The 19112-nt window shown below is 42.9% G+C and overlaps 1 protein-coding gene across 2 annotated transcripts in view; it reads right to left on the reverse strand.

The window, feature by feature from the left end:
• Positions 1-4682: 4682 nt before the first annotated feature.
• The window catches only part of LOC111976578 (adenylate cyclase type 6), an 87611-nt gene continuing 73181 nt past the window's right edge, over positions 4683-19112 (reverse strand). For both annotated transcript variants that reach the window (XM_024005521.2, XM_024005520.2), the window contains exons 19-23: positions 16080-16212; positions 14582-14845; positions 11149-11353; positions 10647-10771; positions 4683-7670 (exon numbers count right to left, since the gene is read on the reverse strand). In XM_024005521.2, the coding sequence (XP_023861289.1) occupies positions 7533-7670; positions 10647-10771; positions 11149-11353; positions 14582-14845; positions 16080-16212 (865 nt within the window). In that variant the 3' untranslated portion in view covers positions 4683-7532. The remainder of the gene's footprint in view (positions 7671-10646; positions 10772-11148; positions 11354-14581; positions 14846-16079; positions 16213-19112) is intronic.

Consider the following 19112-nt stretch of genomic DNA (forward strand, 5'->3'; position numbering starts at 1 on the left):
ACCGCTGTCTTGAAACCGTAGAGGGATTTATTCAGAGTGGCACCCTATTCCCTACATGGTGCAATACTTTTGACCAGGGCCCACAAGGTCAAAAGAAGTGTCCATATAGGGAACAGGGGACCATTTGGGATGCAACCCTCAGACATTGAAAAGATACTCTCAAAAAGAGACATGCTGGGCTCCATCTATCAGATATTGTCAGAAATCTAAATTTTGATCAGAGGCTATTGATTGTCAAGTTGCTTGTGGAAATATGACATCCCAGCAACAACACAATACCAAAACCATGCCCATGTCTCAAATAGCACCCGATTCAATATGAAGTGCACAACTTTCGACCAGAGCCCAATTGACACTGGTAAAAAATAGTGCACTATACAGGGAATAGGGTACCATTTCGGACACATCTAATGTGATATTTAATGTCTAAAATTCAATTGTTAAACAAATTGCTTATGTGGTCTGTCAAAATTATAAATAAATAAACATGGAAACAAATTGTTTTTTGAAAAAAGAACAAGAGACAAAAGTGAAAGTGTGGTCTTTTACTTCCCTCCAGTGGTGCTAGCTAGGTACTTCCGTATGGTGTGTTGAGAACAGAGAAATTGATAGAGATCATTAATTGGAGATAACTCGTTTTTGCTTTGAAATTACCACTGAGGACTTGCATACTTTTAAATTAGTCGACAGAGTTGGACTTCCTATGGGTTAAGGAAGGATCCAGGTCATCAGGAGGGATCAGCCGATTAATTATACTCGTGCGCAAACATTCCATATGTCACGCCTGACCTTAGAGAGCTTTTTATGTCTCTATTTTAGTTTGTCAGGGTGTGATTTGGGTGAGCATTCTATGTTCTTTTTTCTATGTTTTGTATTTCTTTGTTTTGGCCGGGTATGGTTCTCAATCAGGGACAGCTGACTATCGTTGTCTCTGATTGGGAACCATACTTAGGTAGCTTTTCCCCACCGATGCTTTGTGGGTAGTTGTTTTCTGTTTAGTGTTCTTCACCTGACAGGACTGTTTCGGTATCGTGTATTCTCTTTGTTATTTCTGTTTAAGTGTTCAGTTTCAATAAAAGTCATGAACACTTACCACGCTGCGCTCTGGTCCGATTCCTCCTCATCCGACGACGACACCCGTTACACCATAACATACAGTGCATTTGGAAAGTATTCAGACCTCTTGACTTTTTTCACATTTTGTTATGTTACAGGCTTATTCTAAAATTGATGAAATAGTTTGTTTTCCCCCTCATCAATCTACACATAATACCCCATAATGACAAAGCACAAATAGGTTTTGACATTTTTGCTAATAAATAAATAAATAATAATAAATAAACGGAAATATCACATTAAAATAACTATTCAGACCCTTTACTCAGTACTTTATTGAAGCACCTTTGGCAGCGATTACAGCCTTGAGTGTTCTTGTGTATGACACTACAAGCTTGGCACACCTGTATTTGGGGAGTTTCTCCCATTCTTCTCTGCAGATCCTCTCAAGGTCTGTCAGTTTGGATGGGGAAAGTTGCTGCACAGCTATTTTCAGGTCTCTCCAGTCGGGTTCAAGTCCGGGCTCTGGCTGGGCCACTCAAGGAAATTCAGAAACTTGTCCCGAAGCCACTCCTGCGTTGTCTTGGCTGTGTGCTTAGGGTTGTTGTGCTGTTGGAAGGTTAACCTTCTCCTCAGTCTGAGGTCCTGAGCGCTCTGGAGCAGGTTTTCATCAAGGATCTCTCTGTACTTTGCTCCGTTCATCTTTCCCTCGATCCTGACGAGTCTCCCTGTCCCTGCCTCTGAAAAACATCCCCACAGTATGATGCTGCCACCACCATGCTTCACCATAGGGATGGTGCCAGGTTTCCTCAAAACGTGACGCTTGGCATTCAGGCCAAAGAGTTCAATCTTGGTTTCATCAGACCATAGAATCTTGTTTCTCATGGTCATAGAGTCCTTCAGGTGCCTTTTGGCAAACTCCAAGCGGGCTGTCATGCGCCTTTTACAGAGGAGTGGCTTCCGTCTGGCCACTCTACCATAAAGGCCTGATTGGTGGAGAGCTGCAGAGATGGTTGTCCTTCTGGAAGGCTGTCCCATCTCAACAGAGGAACTCTGGAGTTCTGTCAGATTGACTATCGGGTTCTTGGTCATCTCCCTGACCAAGGCCCTTCTCTCCCAATCGCTCAGTTTGGCCGGGTGGCTAGCTCTAGGAAGAGTTTTGGTGGTTCCAAACTTCTTCCATTTAAGAATGATGGAGGCCACTGTGTTCTTTTGGACCTTCATTGCTGCAGAAATGTTTTGGTACCCTTCCCCAGATCTGTGCCTCGACACAATCATGTCTCAGAGTTCTAGGGACAATTCCTTCGATCTCATGGCTTGGTTTTTTGCTCTGACATGCACTGTCAACTGTGGGACCTTATATAGACAGGTGTGTGCCTTTCCAAATCATGTCCAATCAATTGAATTTACCACAGGTGGACTCCAATCAAGTTGTAGAAATATCTCAAGGATGATCAATGGAAACAGGAAGAACCTGAGCTCAATTTCGAGTCTCATAGCAAAGGGTCTGAATACTTATGTAAATAAGGTATCTGTTTTTTATTTTTAATACATTTGCAAACATTTCTAAAAACGTGTTTTCGCTTTGTCATTATGGTGTATTGTGTGTAGATTGACGAGGATTTCTTTCTTTTTTTAACCCCTTTTAGAATAAGGCTGTAACGTAACAAAATATGGAAAAAGTAAAGGGGTCTGAATACTTCAAACACACTCCCGGTGGTAGTATGCACCCTTTCCGTTTGTTTACCAACTCATTGAAGTAGTAGAAATTGACTACTTCAAAATGGAGATAATCTCAATGGCGCTGCCCATGCCCTCAAAGACGCAATAATGGGACAGATAGAAAGATGTGTCGTCTAACTAAGTCTATGGTTGAGAAATAAAAAGCATACATTATATATACAAAAGTATGTGGACACCACTTCAAATGACTGGATTTGGCTACTTCAGCCACACCCATTGCTGGCAAGTGTATAAAATCGAGCACACAGCCATGCAATTCTCCATAGACAAACATTGGCAGTAGAATGGCCTTACTGAAGAGCACAGTGACTTTCAACATACAGCACCATCATAGGATGCCACCTTTCCAACAAGTCAGTTCGTCAAATTTCTGCCCTGCTAGAGCTGACCCGGACAACTGTAAGTGCTGTTATTGTGAAGTGTAAACGTCTAGGAGCAAAAACGCTCAGCTGAAAAGTGGTAGACCACACAAGCTCACAGAACAGGACCGCCGAGTGCTGAAGTGTTTAAAAAATAGTCTGTCCTCGGTTGCAACACTCACTACCGAGTCCCAAATTGCCTCTGGAAGCAACGTCAGCACAATAACTGTTTGTCAGGAGCTTCATGAAATGGGTTTCCATGGCCGAGCAGCTGCACACAAGCCTAAGATCACAATGCGCAATGCCAAGCGTCGGCTGGAGTGGTGTAAAGCTCACCGCCATTGGACTCTAGAGCAGTGGAAATGTGTTCTCTGGAATGATGAATCACGCTTCACCATCTGGCAGTCCAACAGACTAATCTGGGTTTGGCGGATGCCAGGAGAACGCTTTGTGCCTAAATGCATATTGCCAATTCTAAAGTTTGGTGGAGGAGGAATAACGGTCTGAGGCTGTTCTTCATGGTTCGGGTTAGGCCCCTTAGTTCCAGGGAAGGGAAATCTTAACGCTACGAATGTTCCAACATCTAGTGGAAAGCCTTCCCAGAAGAGTGGAGGCTGTTATAGCAGCAAAGGGGGACCAACTCCATATTAATGCCCATGATTTTGGAATGAGATGTCCGACAAGCACATGTCCACATACTTTTGGCCATGTAGTGTACCTAGGTCTACACTATACCTTTAGGCCTACTCATATCTAGTCTCCATTGTTGGGGTCAATTCCATTTAAATTCCAGTGAATTTAGAAAGTAAACCTTAACTATAATTCCACATTTTCCTCATTGAAAAGTATTGAAGATAATTGGAATTGGATTTTCAGTATACTTCCTGAATTGACTGGAGTTGTAATGGAATTGACTCCCAACCCTACTAGCCCCTATCCACCATCCTGACCACTGTGCCCTCGTTTAGTTTCACTTTAAGGGACAAGTTCACTTTTGTTTGACCAAATCTGTATTTTGGATGTATATGAAATGTTAAAGGGAAAGAAAAGGGAAAGGTGAATACCTAGTCAGTTGTACAACTGAATGCATTCAACTGAAATGTGTCTTCCGCATTTAACCCAACCCCTCTGATTCAGAGAGGTGCGGGGGGCTGCCATAATCGACATCGAAGTGTCCAGACACTTTCTTTTTTTGCAATTTTCACTTGCTTTTAACTTAGCCCACCAGCAATAGACTTCCCATGCTTCTATAACATGCCATTTACATCCAAAACACAGATTGGTAAAAAAAAAAAAAGAAAAGTGAACTTGTCATTTAATCCATATAGTGAAACGGAATGTTAGCTCATGGGATCAGGATCGTGGAACGAGGCTAACTCCCATCCTAAAACCCATCTATTTACATAAAAATTCCTATACAGCTATAGTCTTGTTATTGCAGGTATTATTACTGTATAGTTACATAGGTATAGGGGCGATTTAAGGCATGGTACCCATTATTATGAACATGACATTACCAATAACTTATCCAACTTATTATTTTAATAAAATGTGCATTGCAATGAAACAGCAGAAAAACACACAGGCCTAGATTGCACATTGATTAGGGGAAGACACTGAATAGTAACATAATAATAAATAAATGATCATCAATAACACAAAACAGTAATGTATTGATGTAGTTTTAAGGGGAAATCAAACCATTTAATTTCTTCAATTCTGCTATATTGTTATTTTTGGAATGGAAAAACAAACAAACAGTATTTGTTGGCCTTTCAACTCAAATACAGTAAGAAACTAATGGGAAAAGGATGAAAAAAATGAAAAAAGGGGGAACAAAACAACTTCAATCAGAGAACCATTCCTTCCTACACACAGGTTGATCAGCATCAGCAGGCTCGTGTTCATTAGGCTCGTGTTCACAGTAGGAATCTGTTTTGCCACAAAAAACCTAAACAAGCCATTTCTTATTTGACAAGTTCAGGTACTGTAGTACCTCCCTGTTTCACTTATTTTCTTCCGTTCCTAATGAACATGACATAGGTCGAGGAAGAAGATAGATAGACAGAGACCACAAGTCACCACGGTAGGGCCTACATACTGTAACCTACTCCCTGGTACAGTACAGTGAGCCTCAGTATTGGGGGAATAAGTGGGATCAAGGGACATAAACCTTCATTTCTATTCAATAGCAATAGTACTTCACATAATACAGAAGTAGCTCTTTCCACGTCCCTGTCCTGACCTGGGAGCCTGTATTGGCACCATTAAAACTAGTTTTCTGGTCATTTCTTTCAATAATAAGTAGTAGTTTCACCATAGACATACAGTATATTTTGTACATTCATAAGATGAGTTTCAACTACTCCTTTGGGGGGTAAAGAGCATCTATGTGCCAAATACCAATACTATCGGATGGTGTCAAATACTATGGAGTACAGATACTACCATTACAGTATATGTACCTCTTATTTCAAGTTAACAGCTAGTGTTCAACCAGATAACTTTTGTGTATTCTCCTGTACATGTAACATTGTAGTGTAGGCTATAGGCCCACCGTGTGTAGATTACCACCTCCTTTAAACACAATCCAAAATCAATTTGTGGGTTTTTAGACATTAAGGGTTGGAATGGAATTGTGATCATAATCACAGTAAAATAAAAGGCATGAAGTAAAGGTGATTTAAATCAAATCAACAAACATAAAATCAGGAATGAACACACAACTCCAAAGTATAAGATATAAAAACTACACGCATAAGCCTTGCAGCATCAATTTGGCATGTGTGCGTCCAAAATGGCACCCTATTCCCTATGTAGTACACTACTTTGGACCAGGGGCCATAGGGCTCCGATCAAAAGTAGTGCACTATATAGGGAATAGGGTGTTATTTGGGATGCAAACCCACTTGTCATACAGAATCTTTAAAAACCTCACAGTGAAAAATTATGCCCCTTTAAAGATAAAGAACAGCATACACTTAGCCTCACACGCACACACTTATTTCATATAAAACATCTCACAGCAATGAAAACACTCACTCCGGTACCATGGTAGCAATGCAGTTGTTTGTTTGTCCGTCACTAAAGTGTCTGTTTTGGCTTGTACCAAAAAAATACATCTAGAGAGGGAATGTCATTGATGATACATAGAAAAGAGAAACCACAACCTTATGTGGGTTAGAATTAGCCTGCACACAATAGAGGCCCTGAAAGGAACACAGAAATCCAATCCAAGGCTGCTCTGCTTGTGTGTGGTCTCTCTTCGTTCACAGTGCACAATCAAAGACAAGATTTCTCAGCTCTCTTTTCATATTAGCAAGCATATCAAAGTCAAAAACAATAATGTGTTCGCCGCTATCAAAGACAATGACGTTGTTTTCCGTGGCCCTTGTTGTCAAAAGTGACAAGAAAGAAAAAGCTGAAAAAACAACAGGTTTGCAGTTGTTCCTTCTGCAGTCATGTCAGTTGTTCCATCCGCAGTCATGTCAGTTGTTCCATCCGCAGTCATGTCAGTTGTTCCATCCGCAGTCATGTCAGTTGTTCCATCTGCAGTCATGTCAGTTGTTCCATCCGCAGTCATGTCAGTTGTTCCATCCGCAGTCAAATGGCAGTTGTTCCATCCGCAGTCATGTCAGTTGTTCCATCCGCAGTCATGTCAGTTGTTCCATCCGCAGTCATGTCAGTTGTTCCATCCGCAGTCATTTCAAACAGAAATTGGTTGATGTGTGTAGAGTCAGTCCCTCATAATAAAACATTTGTTCTTTGGTCATTGTCATCCTTCTCATCCTTGAATATTTCATATAAAACATATGTAGTTTTTGTTACAAGGTCGTCATGACAACAACAAAAAATCCTTCCATTTCAGTGAAAAATAAATAATAGCTCCGGATGTGAAGTATTTGTTGTGTAGCTCACAACAAAACAAATATAGCCTTTTGTTCAGTAATTTCCTTCTAAGGCAATAGGTCTTCACTATAATTCGTTAATTATATCTTTCAAGTAGCTTCGTGTCTAAAGCCTTGAAGTGAGAACAAAATTCCTGGTTTGCGTCCCATATGGCACCGTATTCCCTATACAGTGCACTAATTTTAACCAGGGCCCTGGGCCTATACAGGGAGCCATTTGAGACCCAAACCTAAAGTAGTGTGCATAAGAATACATGATTGCACACACACACACACACACACACAAACACACACACACACACACATTTCCTTCAGGGCTTTGAACTGTTTCTTTTTTTCCCTCATCTCTCTCCCTCCTCTCGCTCTCTTTTCTCACACACTCACTCCCCCCTCTCCCGCTCTCGCTCCCTGTCCATCTCTCTCCTCTTCATGTATTAGCAGCCAGCGGTAGTCCCGTGACCGTCCGTTAACTGCCCTGGGTACCATTGGGACCGCTGGTCAGGAAGTAGGTGGTCATCTCTCCTTTCCCCTTCACCTTGACCAGGCCTCTGTGGTCCAGCTGGTAGCCTTTGTTTACCAGGACATGGTACAGGTCTGTGGTCACCTGGGAAAAGACAACACAAGGACACGGTAAGTGTGTGTGTGCGCGCGCGTGTCATTCGTCACAGAGACACTCCACCTCGTCTCCACAGACAATGTCAGCCACAGCTACACAGCAGCTATCCTATTGTTTTCTGTTCTATCTAGGATGACCAAGGCGCTACACGATGGAAGGAAAAGTATATGATGACAATTGTAGCTGCGGTTGAAGTGGAGAACTTGGTATCTGGTTACAATTCTGGTTACAATAAATCATAGTTGCAAAATACTGCGCTGCAGTAGGGTTTTATATACAGCAGGTGGCAGCACTGATCATAGAGGACGGAGGAGACACAATCTATATTGCTATATTGAGTTCATCATATACTATGTCATGACGTTGGCCTCTTTGGGTATAGCAAGCCCCATCCCCCTCTCCCTGCCTCCCCCTTGCCTCCTTCAACTAGGCTGCTGTGGTCAGAGAGAGGTCGTAAATTCCTGAGGAGAAGACCCTGCCACATGGCCACACAGTATAAGAGGCAGTGTAAATTTTCATAGAGAACAAAGGAATTTCTTCCACCTCACAGAACTTGAGGTACGAACAAATTTCATGTTCCGGAGAAAGTATAAAAGATCGGTGAAGAATCCAGCTACGAACTGGTCCGTTTGTTACAACTTGAGGAAGCTCATGGGAGACGGTGTGGCCACATTACCATAACGCTGTTTATATAAAAGCCTCAGATATGAGGTTTACATCTAATTGTTGTATAAGATGAATGAGTGAGTATGATACTGTTTGTAGAATTGTGTAATATGATTTTGGACTGTTTAATGAAGGAAAATCCAATTCCCTTTTGATTTGAACTAAATCAGAGGACCGCCCCTGAGCCCAGTTAGGGTCAGGCATCCTGGGACAGCCCCTTTTCTGCAATTCCGAATAAAACCCAACTTTGAGAAATTATCAGGAGACCATGTTTTTCTCCATTAGGAGGGGACGAAAGTTGCAGACCATTGCTGAATGTTTTAATCATACCACGTGGTTAAACTCTTAGACTATCGATACTGACAGAATAAGAACAAGTCTTTGATATTAATTACTAGTCTGCAGCTAGGAATTCGGTATCATTGAACGTGAAGAACGACAACCGCCGAAACATCCATTCTACAACAACATGAATGAATGTCACTCTGAACTATCCACTATAACCACGACAGAGAGAGAGAGAGAGAGAGAGACGGACAATTCTACAAAAGAAACAACTTTTCAACAGCGATCAAGAAGACACACTGAGCGTAAATATATATATTGATTGCAATTGTTCCCGAATGAGTGAGCGTTCATGTGCAAAGGATTAGCATTTCAATTGTTATAATTATCAACTCTGTAGTGACTTCTCAGCTGACCCCCACTCCCCGTTTTGTCCACCAAGCCGCGATGCCGGTTTAGCCCACTAGGGCACATTCCCTTATTATTTACTGTAACCATATTTACTTTGTTTGTTTTTTATGCATTTCTGTGAATTACTTAGTTAGTAATAAATAAATGATTTAAGACAATTGATGTATGGATGACTCATAGTGAAGACTGGGTTCGTGCAGATAACCAACAATTTACGACGTTTGGAATGAGACTAACGTGAGGTAAAGTAAATAATTCATTAATCAGAAGACTATGGATCAGATATGAAAATATCTGAAAAGTTATTTTAGGAAATTATAACTTTGTGATCTGAATATTTTCCTTGGTGCCCCGACTTCCTAGTTAATTACAGTTACATGATTATTCAGTTTAATCACGTAATACTAATTACAGGAATCTTTGATAAAAACTAAGTCTTCAATTTAATGATAGTAAAGACACGACAACTATATATACAAAAGTATGTGAACACCCATTCAAATTAGTGGATTCGGCTATTTCAGCCACACCCGTTGCTGACAGACAGGTGTATAAAATCGAGCACACAGCCATGCAGTCTCCATAGACAAACATTGGCAGTACAATGGCCTTACTGAAGATCTCAGTGACTTTCAACGTAGCACCGTCATAGGATGCCACCTTTCCAACAAGTCAGTTTGTCCAATCTATGCCCTGCTAGCAACAACAGCAACAACAGTTCAGCCGCGAAGTGGTAGGCCCCAAGCTCACAGAACGGGACCACTGAGTGCTGAGGCGCGTAAAAAATGTTTTGCCTGTCCTCGGTTGCAACACTCACTACCGAGTTCCAAACTGCCTCTGAAAGCAACAACAGCACAAGAAATGTTTGTCGGGAGCTTTATGAAATGGGAATCCATGGCTGAGCAGCCGCACACAAGCCTAAGATCACCAAGCGCAATGCCAAGCTTCAGCTGGAGTGGTGTAAAGCTAACCACCATTGGACTCTTGAGCAGTGGAAACACGTTCTCTGGAGTGATGAATCACGCTTTACCATCTGGCAGTCCGATGGACGAATCTGGGTTTGGCGGATGACAGGAGAACGCTACCTGCCGAATGCATAGTGCCAACTGTAAAGTTTGGTGGATAGCGGTCTGGGGCTGTTTCATGGTTCGGGCTAGGCCCCTTAGTTCCAGTGAAGGGAAATCTTAACGCTCTAGCATACAGTAGAAATGGTTTGTCGAGATCGGTGTGGAAGAACTTGATTGGCCTGCACAGAACCCTGACCTCAACCACATCAAACACCTTTGTGATGAATTGGAACGCAGACGGCGAGCCAGGCCTAATCGCCCAACATCAGTGCTCGACTAATGCTCTTGTGGCTGAATGGAAGCAGGTTCCCCAATGTTCCAACATCTAGAGGAAAGCCTTCCCAGAAGAGTGGAGGCTATTATAGCAGCAAAGGGGGACCATCATCCAATGAATTTCATTGACAGATTAATATAGCATTTAAATAAGTTTTAAATGGGTGAACATTGTATGACTCTCAATGACATGTCTAACATACAGTGGATACCAAAGATATGTACAGTAATTCTTAATATCAGACAAAGTAGGTGTATCTACCTGTATGCAGTCTGGGACTCCTGTGCTGTCCATACGACTGGCCACGTTGACAGTGTTCCCCCAGATGTCATACTGGGGCTTCTTGGCCCCGATCACCCCTGCCACCACTGGACCCATGTTGAGACCTGCATGAGGAAACAAGACACAGTCAACCTGCCTGCCTGCATTGCACCACTTCACCCATCTAGAAGTAAACCTGTAAATTTTGTCCTAGAGGGCTGCAACATGTGCCGGCTTTTGTTCCAGTACAACACATCTGATTCAAATAGTCAACTAATGATAGACTACTGCAGCCCTAACCAGAATTGAATCTTACTCTGTGTGTTGTCTTTACAAAGGGACATTTTGCCACACATGTAATACCACTTCATCTGGAAGTTATTGAAGGAGTGTTTGTAGGTGTACTTCATCTGTTCCCTGAGTCTCATGGCTAGTCCTACTCCTAATACTACTACTACCATCCCACCCCACCCCCATCTCTACTATAGGTCCAGGGACTCACCTATCTTCATCTGGAAGTTATTGAAGGAGTGTTCGTTGATGTACTTCATCTGTTCCCTGAGTCTCATAGCATAGTCTGCCAGAGCCAGGATGTGTGATCGTCCCTCACGGTCGTAGGTAGAGTCGTTGAGGCCAGAGGCAGCCATGTAGGTACTACCGATGGTCTTTATCTTTTCCAGTTGACGGAAGTTGTCCTCACTGATGATCTGGGCAGTCGGGGGGTAGACAAAGGCGAGTCATCGGTGGAAAGGGAGAGCGTTACAAGCAGTGCCAAAACGCACACAATAACAAACCATACTATAATAGCTGGGTCGTTCCATAAATAGAGTACATTTTGCATCCCTTTGATACTTTAGGTAGAAATTGTGCACCAATATTGAACTTTAAAAGCCTGTTTTATTAAATTAATTCCTGTTTAAAATAGACCACATGAAACATTCAATAAATTCGATTTTTTTATATGAATATAGCGGCATTTTGTCCCTCGCCATGTTTTTCCGACTTCTAAGAAGATTTGAATCCACTTTACTCTAAAATTTGAAACTATTCCTTTAAAAAATAATTTAAAACATTGAACATTTAATATTCAAATCATAGTGTAGGTGAGCTGGTTCTACTCTTTCTGGCAATTTTCTGGTGTTTTGAGGTGGAAAACTGAGCACGTCGGGCATAACATGTCAAACCATAGATAGATAGCCTTAGGGCTGACCCCAATTAGTTGACTGGTCGATTGTCTGCTTGTTAGGCTGTTAGTCAACCGACATTGTTTTAGTCGAGCAGTAACAAATGTATATACAGTACCAGTCAAAAGTTTGGACACACCTACTCATTCAAGGGTTTTTCTTAATTTGTAAAATTTTTTACACTGTAGAATAATATTGAAGACATCAAAACTATGAAATAACACATGAAATCATATAGTATTTTATATTTGAGATTCTTCAAAGTAGCCACCCTTTGCCTTGATGACAGCTTTGCACACTCTTGGCATTCTCGCAACCAGCTTTTCCAACAGTCTTGACGGAGTTCCCATATATGCTGAGCACTTGTTGGCTGCTTTTACTTCACGCTGCGGGCCAACTCATCCCAAACCATCTCAATTGGGTTGAGGTCGGGTGATTGTGGAGGCCTGGTCATCTGATGCAGCACTCCCTCACTCTCCTTCTTGGTCAAATAGCCCTTACACAGCCTGGAGGTGTGTTGGGTCATTGTCCTGTTGAAAAACAAATGATAGTCCCACTAAGCCCAAACCAGATGGGATGGCGTATCGCTGCAGAATGCTGTGGTAGCCATGCTGGTTAAGTGCACCTTGAATTCTAAATAAATCACCCACAGTGTCACCAGCAAAGCACCCCCACACGATCACACCTCCTCCTCCATGCTTCACGGTGGGAACTACATATGCGGAGATCATCCGTTCACCTACTCTGCGTCTCATGAAGACACGGCGGTTGGAACCAAAAATCTCAAATTTGGACTCATTAGACCACAGGACAGATTTTCACTGGTCTAATATCCATTGCTCGTGTTTCTTGGCCCAAGAAAGTCTCTTCTTCTTATGGGTGACCTTTAGTAGTGTTATTTTCCCAGCAATTCGACCATGAAGGCCTGATTCACGCAGTCTCCTCTGAACAGTTGATGTTGAGATGTGTCGGTTACTTGAACTCTGTGAAGCATTTATTTGGGCTGCAATCTGAGGTGCAGTTAACTCTAATGAACTTATCTTCTGCAGCAGAGGTAACTCTGGGTCTTTCTTTCCTGTGGCGGTCCTCATGAGAGCTAGTTTCATCATAGTGCTTGATGGTTTTTGCGACCGTACTTGAAGAAATGTAAAAATTTCCGGATTGATGTTCCGTTAAATGTTCCGGATTGACTGACCTTCATGTCTTAAAGTAATGATGGACTCCTCGTCTTTTACCAAATAGGGTTATCTTCTGTATACCACCCCTACCTTGTCACAGCACAACTGATTGGCTCAAACGCATTAACACCTGTTAATTGAAATGCATTCCAGGTGATTACCTCATGAAGCTGGTTGAGAGAATGCCAAGAGTGTGCAAGCTGTCATCAAGGCAAAGGGCGGCTACTTTGAAGAATCTCAAATATAAAATACACACGTTTTTGGTTACTGCATGATACCATATGTGTTATTTCATAGTTTTGATGTCTTCACTATTATTCTACAATGTAGAAAATAGTAAAAAATTAAGAAAAACCCTGGATTGAGTATGTGTGTCCAAACTTTGACTGGTACTGTATGTATATTTGCGCACATCTCAGTGATCTAATCCATTGCAGAGGCCAAGACTAAAAGCACATTTGAGCTTAATCCGAAAATGTGGTCGGAGCCTCTGGAGCCTCCAGAGGCATGCAGAGGCCAAATCGAGCTCTGTACCGCCTCCCAAATGTTGTAACAATGCCGAGGGTTCTGTATAACTCAGCATTGACATGATTGGTTGACGGTAGGTGGGGGCGGTACATCCTGTAGAAAACACTTCCACTTCCTACAACTGCTCCACACTGCTCCACGAAGCTCAAGAAGTATGTATGCCCTGACTTCTGCTGAGGCCGTATCACCGTAAATGCTTTATGGCCAATGCAGACGTCGGATTGACCATGCGCCCACTTCTCTCTCCAGAATGCGCTCTTTCCCGCCAATTTGTGCTCATTCATTTTTTCATTACTTCATTAAACTGTTTAAACGAAAATGTGCATATGAAAACCATAACTGGCACATAGATTGGTATAAATGGTAAGATATATTGGAATTTCACATGAGAAAAGGTTGCCGACTCCTCGTGTAAACTATTACCGGCAACTTCAGGAGAGTGATGGCAGAATCTGATAAAGCCAGCAGGAGCAGAAGAGTTGGGTCAGGTTACATTTTTTTTATTCGATTGGTCGAAAGAACAGACAACTAGATAAGGCCAGATTTTTAAAATGTATTTAACATTTTTGGTGAAGCTTGCATACAATTGCCCCTTCCTGTTGCACACAGCAAGTTTCCATTCCCCCATCAGATATATGGCTGATTTAAGATGAAAACCTCAACCCTGTTACGGTAAACCCTGTCAACACTTACTAGTCTTTTTAAAAATGATTGAGATGGGTAAATATGTTTTTTTTTTTTATGACAAAATGTTCAAAATTAGGTGCAAGTTACACTACCCAAAATGTACTCTATTCATAGAACGACTCAGCTATATCAATCGCTATTCTTTCTTTCTCTTGGTGACTTTGTGGATTTTATTCAAGACCACCCCTTTCTCCCCTCCCACCTCCTCCCATCTCCCACCTCGTAAAAGTCTGCGACAATCTCGTTCGGTAATCTCAAAGACTCCATCCCCTCGTTGTCTCTCCGCTCTCCCCCATTCCCCCTCTCCTCCCTCCCCGACCTTTCCCTTCCTTTATTTATACAGATTATTCTCTCTCACCTCGTCAAAGTCGGCGATGATCTCGTTGAGCAGCCTGAGACACTCCACTCCCTCATTGTTGGCCTCCAGCTCCACGTAGAACTCAGAGAAGTTGGAGATGGAGGCGAACATGACGGCCACACACTCACAGGACTGGTAGTAGAGCTCGTCGTTACGCCGCTCCCGCGCCAGGAAGTGGGCGGCCACGTCTTTAGGTAGGATGTTGTGGAGGAGGCGGCGGTTGTAGGCCTGAAGCTCCTCCATCTCCTCTTTCTCCTCTGTAGCCTGGAGGGGACAGACACCGGGGAATGGGGAAATGGTTTGTTAAAAGGGATGAGAAAGTGATTAAATGATTAATAGGGCAACCTCATTGCTGTCTGTCTATAGGTATTGAAAGGAACCGAAAATGCTGATTGGCGTTTAGTATTCCACTGAACGTAGACCAGAGTCGAGATTAAAAGTCACTCTGCTGCAACCACTATCTACAGAGAAAGGCTGAGGTCTGCTGAGTGATGTCACCAGATACAACAACCGAGGCATGTGGACTCTACCTGCTGGACGAGTGTGTGGGGGGGTGCCAGGTCCTACCTAGCTTCCAGAGGAAGTCGAGGCGTGTGTGTGTGTGTGAGGGATGTGAAAACATATTTTTTTCCTGCGTTTTTTCCAACTGTTAACGACGATGATGCAATGGTGGAGAGTCGACTCTCCAAAATAATTTATTCTTTGCACAGACCCCATTTCTGAGTGTCAAGATTCAGTATTTTTGAAACAGAGGAGACTGATTAGTTGCCGTACTTCAGAGAATACAAACACTTGTGTCTTTCATAGCAAGCTAGCGAGGGACGGAGAGAGAGAGGGGCACAGGGGCACAGTATAGACAGGTCAGCCACCAGGCAGACAGAATCAGAACCGTGCACTTGGCCTATCTATCAGCAATCAAAAGGTGTATCTCGCAATGGAATGCTGTATCTTGCAATTTCTTGGCTTGCAATGTCTCGCAACTTCAGTAAAGCAGAGCCTATTATCAATGAATAAGTTAGGATATTTTACACGCAACAGACCGAAGACTGAACACACACTCGCACCATTAGCATTAGTGGGAACCAAGACTGTTCTCACGGCAGGTCTGCCGGTTTTGACTAGCAGAAGTGACTTTTCGTAGCAGGTTAGGAGAATTTATAGAGCAGGTTAGGGAAATTAACGTGGCAGGTTAGGAGAATTAACATGCCAGGTTAGGAAAGGGTTAGCTAAAATTTCCCCAGACGATGCGACAACCAGGACATCCCTGAGAACTGTCTTGGTTTCTACTAATGCAATGCTGCCAGCACGAGGGAGAGAGGAGGGGGCAGGCAGAAAGAACCATGGTGTGCATAGGTCTTGGTAATCTGTGTCTCTTGTCTTTTTCCCCCACAAAAAACTTTGTGGGAAAAAATAGAAAGATAAGCTTAACGTTAAGGATCCCAATTTCTAAACGTTCACAATCTTAGTGAGTGTGTATGTGTGTGGTGCCAGGTCCTACCTGCAGCTTCCACAGGAAGTCGAGGCGTGCAGTGGACTCAACCTGCTGAGCGTGTAGGTAAAGAGCCAGGACGAACACCGTCAGGATGACAGGGGTCATGACCTTTAGAGACACCTTGGTCACACTCTCCTGGCTGAGGGGAGGGAGACAGGACGACAATCAATCAATCAAGCAATGAATCAAGTAATACATCAGTGGAGGTTCCTTGGAGGAGGAAGGGGAGGACCATTTTCAGAAAAATACAAATAGTGAAACATTAAAAATAAGCTAATTTCCATCCTCCTCTGGGTACATTGACTTCAATACAAAATCTAGGAGGCTCATGGTTCTCACCCCCTTCCATAGACTTACACAGTAAGTATGACAACTTCTGGAGGACGTCCTCCAACCTATAAGATCTCTTGCAGTATGAACTAACATCTTGTCCATCCAATCAAAGGATCAGAGAATAAATCTAGTACTGAAAGCATACCGGTAAACTACAGCTAGCTAGCACTGCAGTGCATAAAATGTGGTGAGTACTTGACACAAAAAAGAGAGAATGAAAATATTTGAAGTTTAACAACAATATAACAATGTTTAAATAAGAAGCAGCAGAGAGAGAGAGCTAGCTATATTTCATGTTTTTTTTCTTTTTAGTTTACCTTTAGTTTAGCTAATGCAGATGATTTAGCCTACTCAACAACCTGACTCAAACAAAGAGGAATGCTGTTTATGTTAGCTAGCTGGCTAAAGCTATCCAACACCGCAACTCTTCTAAGTCAAGGTAAGCTTTCAGTTTTAGAAATGTATTGCCACTGCCGGTTTAACTGCTAAACTGCTTGTGCTACATGTACTGCGTGATTTGACACATGGATTGGATTGTGGGTGTACTAACGCGTTAGTTCTAGTTTGTTGACTATGACGTTAATATGGTGACAATGATGTATGCTCTAGCAGTAACTGTATGGTGTAAAGGTTTGGCTTGGAGAGGTTTTTTGATGGAAAAGTTAGAGGAGAGCGCGTAGATGCGATGATGCTGTATGTGGCTGCTATGAAAGTGAACTGTGTTTGCGGGTGATCAGGGGTGTATTCATTCCGACGATTCTGTTGCAAAAAGTTTCTTAATTAAACAGACCTACCTGAATTTGTCCAATAGAATCTCTTGTTTTAGTTGAAAATTGAATGTTTTGCAACTGTTTGGACTAATAATTACACCTGCTAGATGCAGGCAAGAGTGTGCAAGGCGGTATTGTTTGTGTCACTGTATGTCACCATGATTTCTCCAATTTGTCTATCGACCTGTTCACCTACGTTACAAATGTTCATTTGTAGGCTAGGTTGTAACAACCCCATGATTGGTAGGTATACTATAGGGCACATATGTCAGAGTCAAGGCCCGCGGGCCACATCCGGCCCGCGAGAAGGTTTTTTACGGCCCCTGGGATGATCTTGATTTATTATTAGAACCGGCCCGCAGACCGCAGCAAGCCGGCAGCCCGCAGATCTTTTACACGCACCAATACTACATTTCCCACAATGCAACGGTGACGCACCGAGCAGTAGGCTGCTTCATTTCAATATTTATTGGCACAGCAGTCGTCAGCATCACAGTAAAATTAACTTTCAGATACCCATCAAAAATGGCAAAACGGAAGGTGGACACTGAGAACCCGGGGGTTCAAACAAGGTGGGAGTCGGAGTATATGTTCACGGAGGTAGCTGGAAACCTGTGTGTCTTCTGTGTGGAGAAAGTGTGGCGGTACTGAAAGAGTATAATCTGAGACGACATTATGAAACGAAACACGCGGACAAAAACAAGAATATGGACATGACAAAGGCTACAAAAGGCAGAGGAATTAAAACGAGGCTCAAATCTCGACAGGCTCTGTTCAAAAAAGCCAAATCACAGGCCAGGCTGCTGTCAAGGCCAGTTTATTTTGGCAGAAGAGATCGCTAAATCAGCCCGGCCATTTACGGAGGGGATTTCATCAAAAACTGCAATGATTAAAGTTTGTGACGAGTTTGCCCAGAAAAAGGCAACTCTTTTTATGTGAGTCTGAGCAGAAACACCATTGCCGAGAGAGTAGACCAGTTGTCCATCAATCTAAAGAGCAGCTTGTGAAAAGGGAAAAGATTTCATTGCATATTCCTTGGCTGTGGATGAGAGCCACCGACATTTCTGACCATTGCCAGTTGTCAATTTCATCCGCGGAGTGGACTCCAGCCTAAGCGTGACAGAGGAGTTTTTGGCTTTACGTCCTATGCATGGCACAACTACGGGGCATGATTTGTATGAAGAGGTGTCAAGATGTGTAAATGAGATGGAGCTGCCTTGGGAAAAACTCGTGGGTTTGACAACCGACGGAGCACCTGCGATGTGTGGACACAGGAGCGGCTGGTGCGAAGATACGGGAAAAGATGGCAGAGGAAACGGCGACAGGTTGAGCTACAGCTTATCATTGTATCATACACCAGGAAGCGTTGTCGGTAAAGCCTTGAAAATGGAGATGTAATGAGCATCATCACGCGCACAGTTAACTTATCAGAGCCAAAGGTTTGAATCAACCGCCAGTTCAAGGCATTTCTGACGGAGTTAGAACGGAGCATGGTGATTTGCCTTATCACCAGAGGTGCGATGCTAAGCCAGGGAAAGGTGCTTCAAAGATGTTTCGAGCTTCGTGAGGAGATTTGTCTGTTCTTGACAGCAAGGGAAAGACACCACACAACTCCGAGACGAAATGTTTCTGTGTGAAATGCTTTTCTGTGTGACATTACGAGTCATCTGAATGCAATGAACTTGCAGCTGCAGGGTCGGGATCATGTCATCTCTGATATGTACAGTACAGTGAGGCATTTAAAACCAAACTGACTCTGTGGGAACGCAGATGCGGAAAGAAAATTTGAGCCACTTTCCCAGCTGCCAGACCATGAAGAGAAGCTCTCTACCAGTGCGTTCCCGGAGCCACAAGTTGGCTGATAAATAGATTGCATTCCGCTGACTTTGACGCCGATTTGCTGATGTTGAAGCACAAAAAAGCAGCCGTTGGAACC

Source organism: Salvelinus sp. IW2-2015, linkage group LG17 (assembly GCF_002910315.2).
Source record: "Salvelinus sp. IW2-2015 linkage group LG17, ASM291031v2, whole genome shotgun sequence".
In the NCBI taxonomy this organism is placed as follows: Eukaryota; Metazoa; Chordata; class Actinopteri; order Salmoniformes; family Salmonidae; genus Salvelinus; species Salvelinus sp. IW2-2015.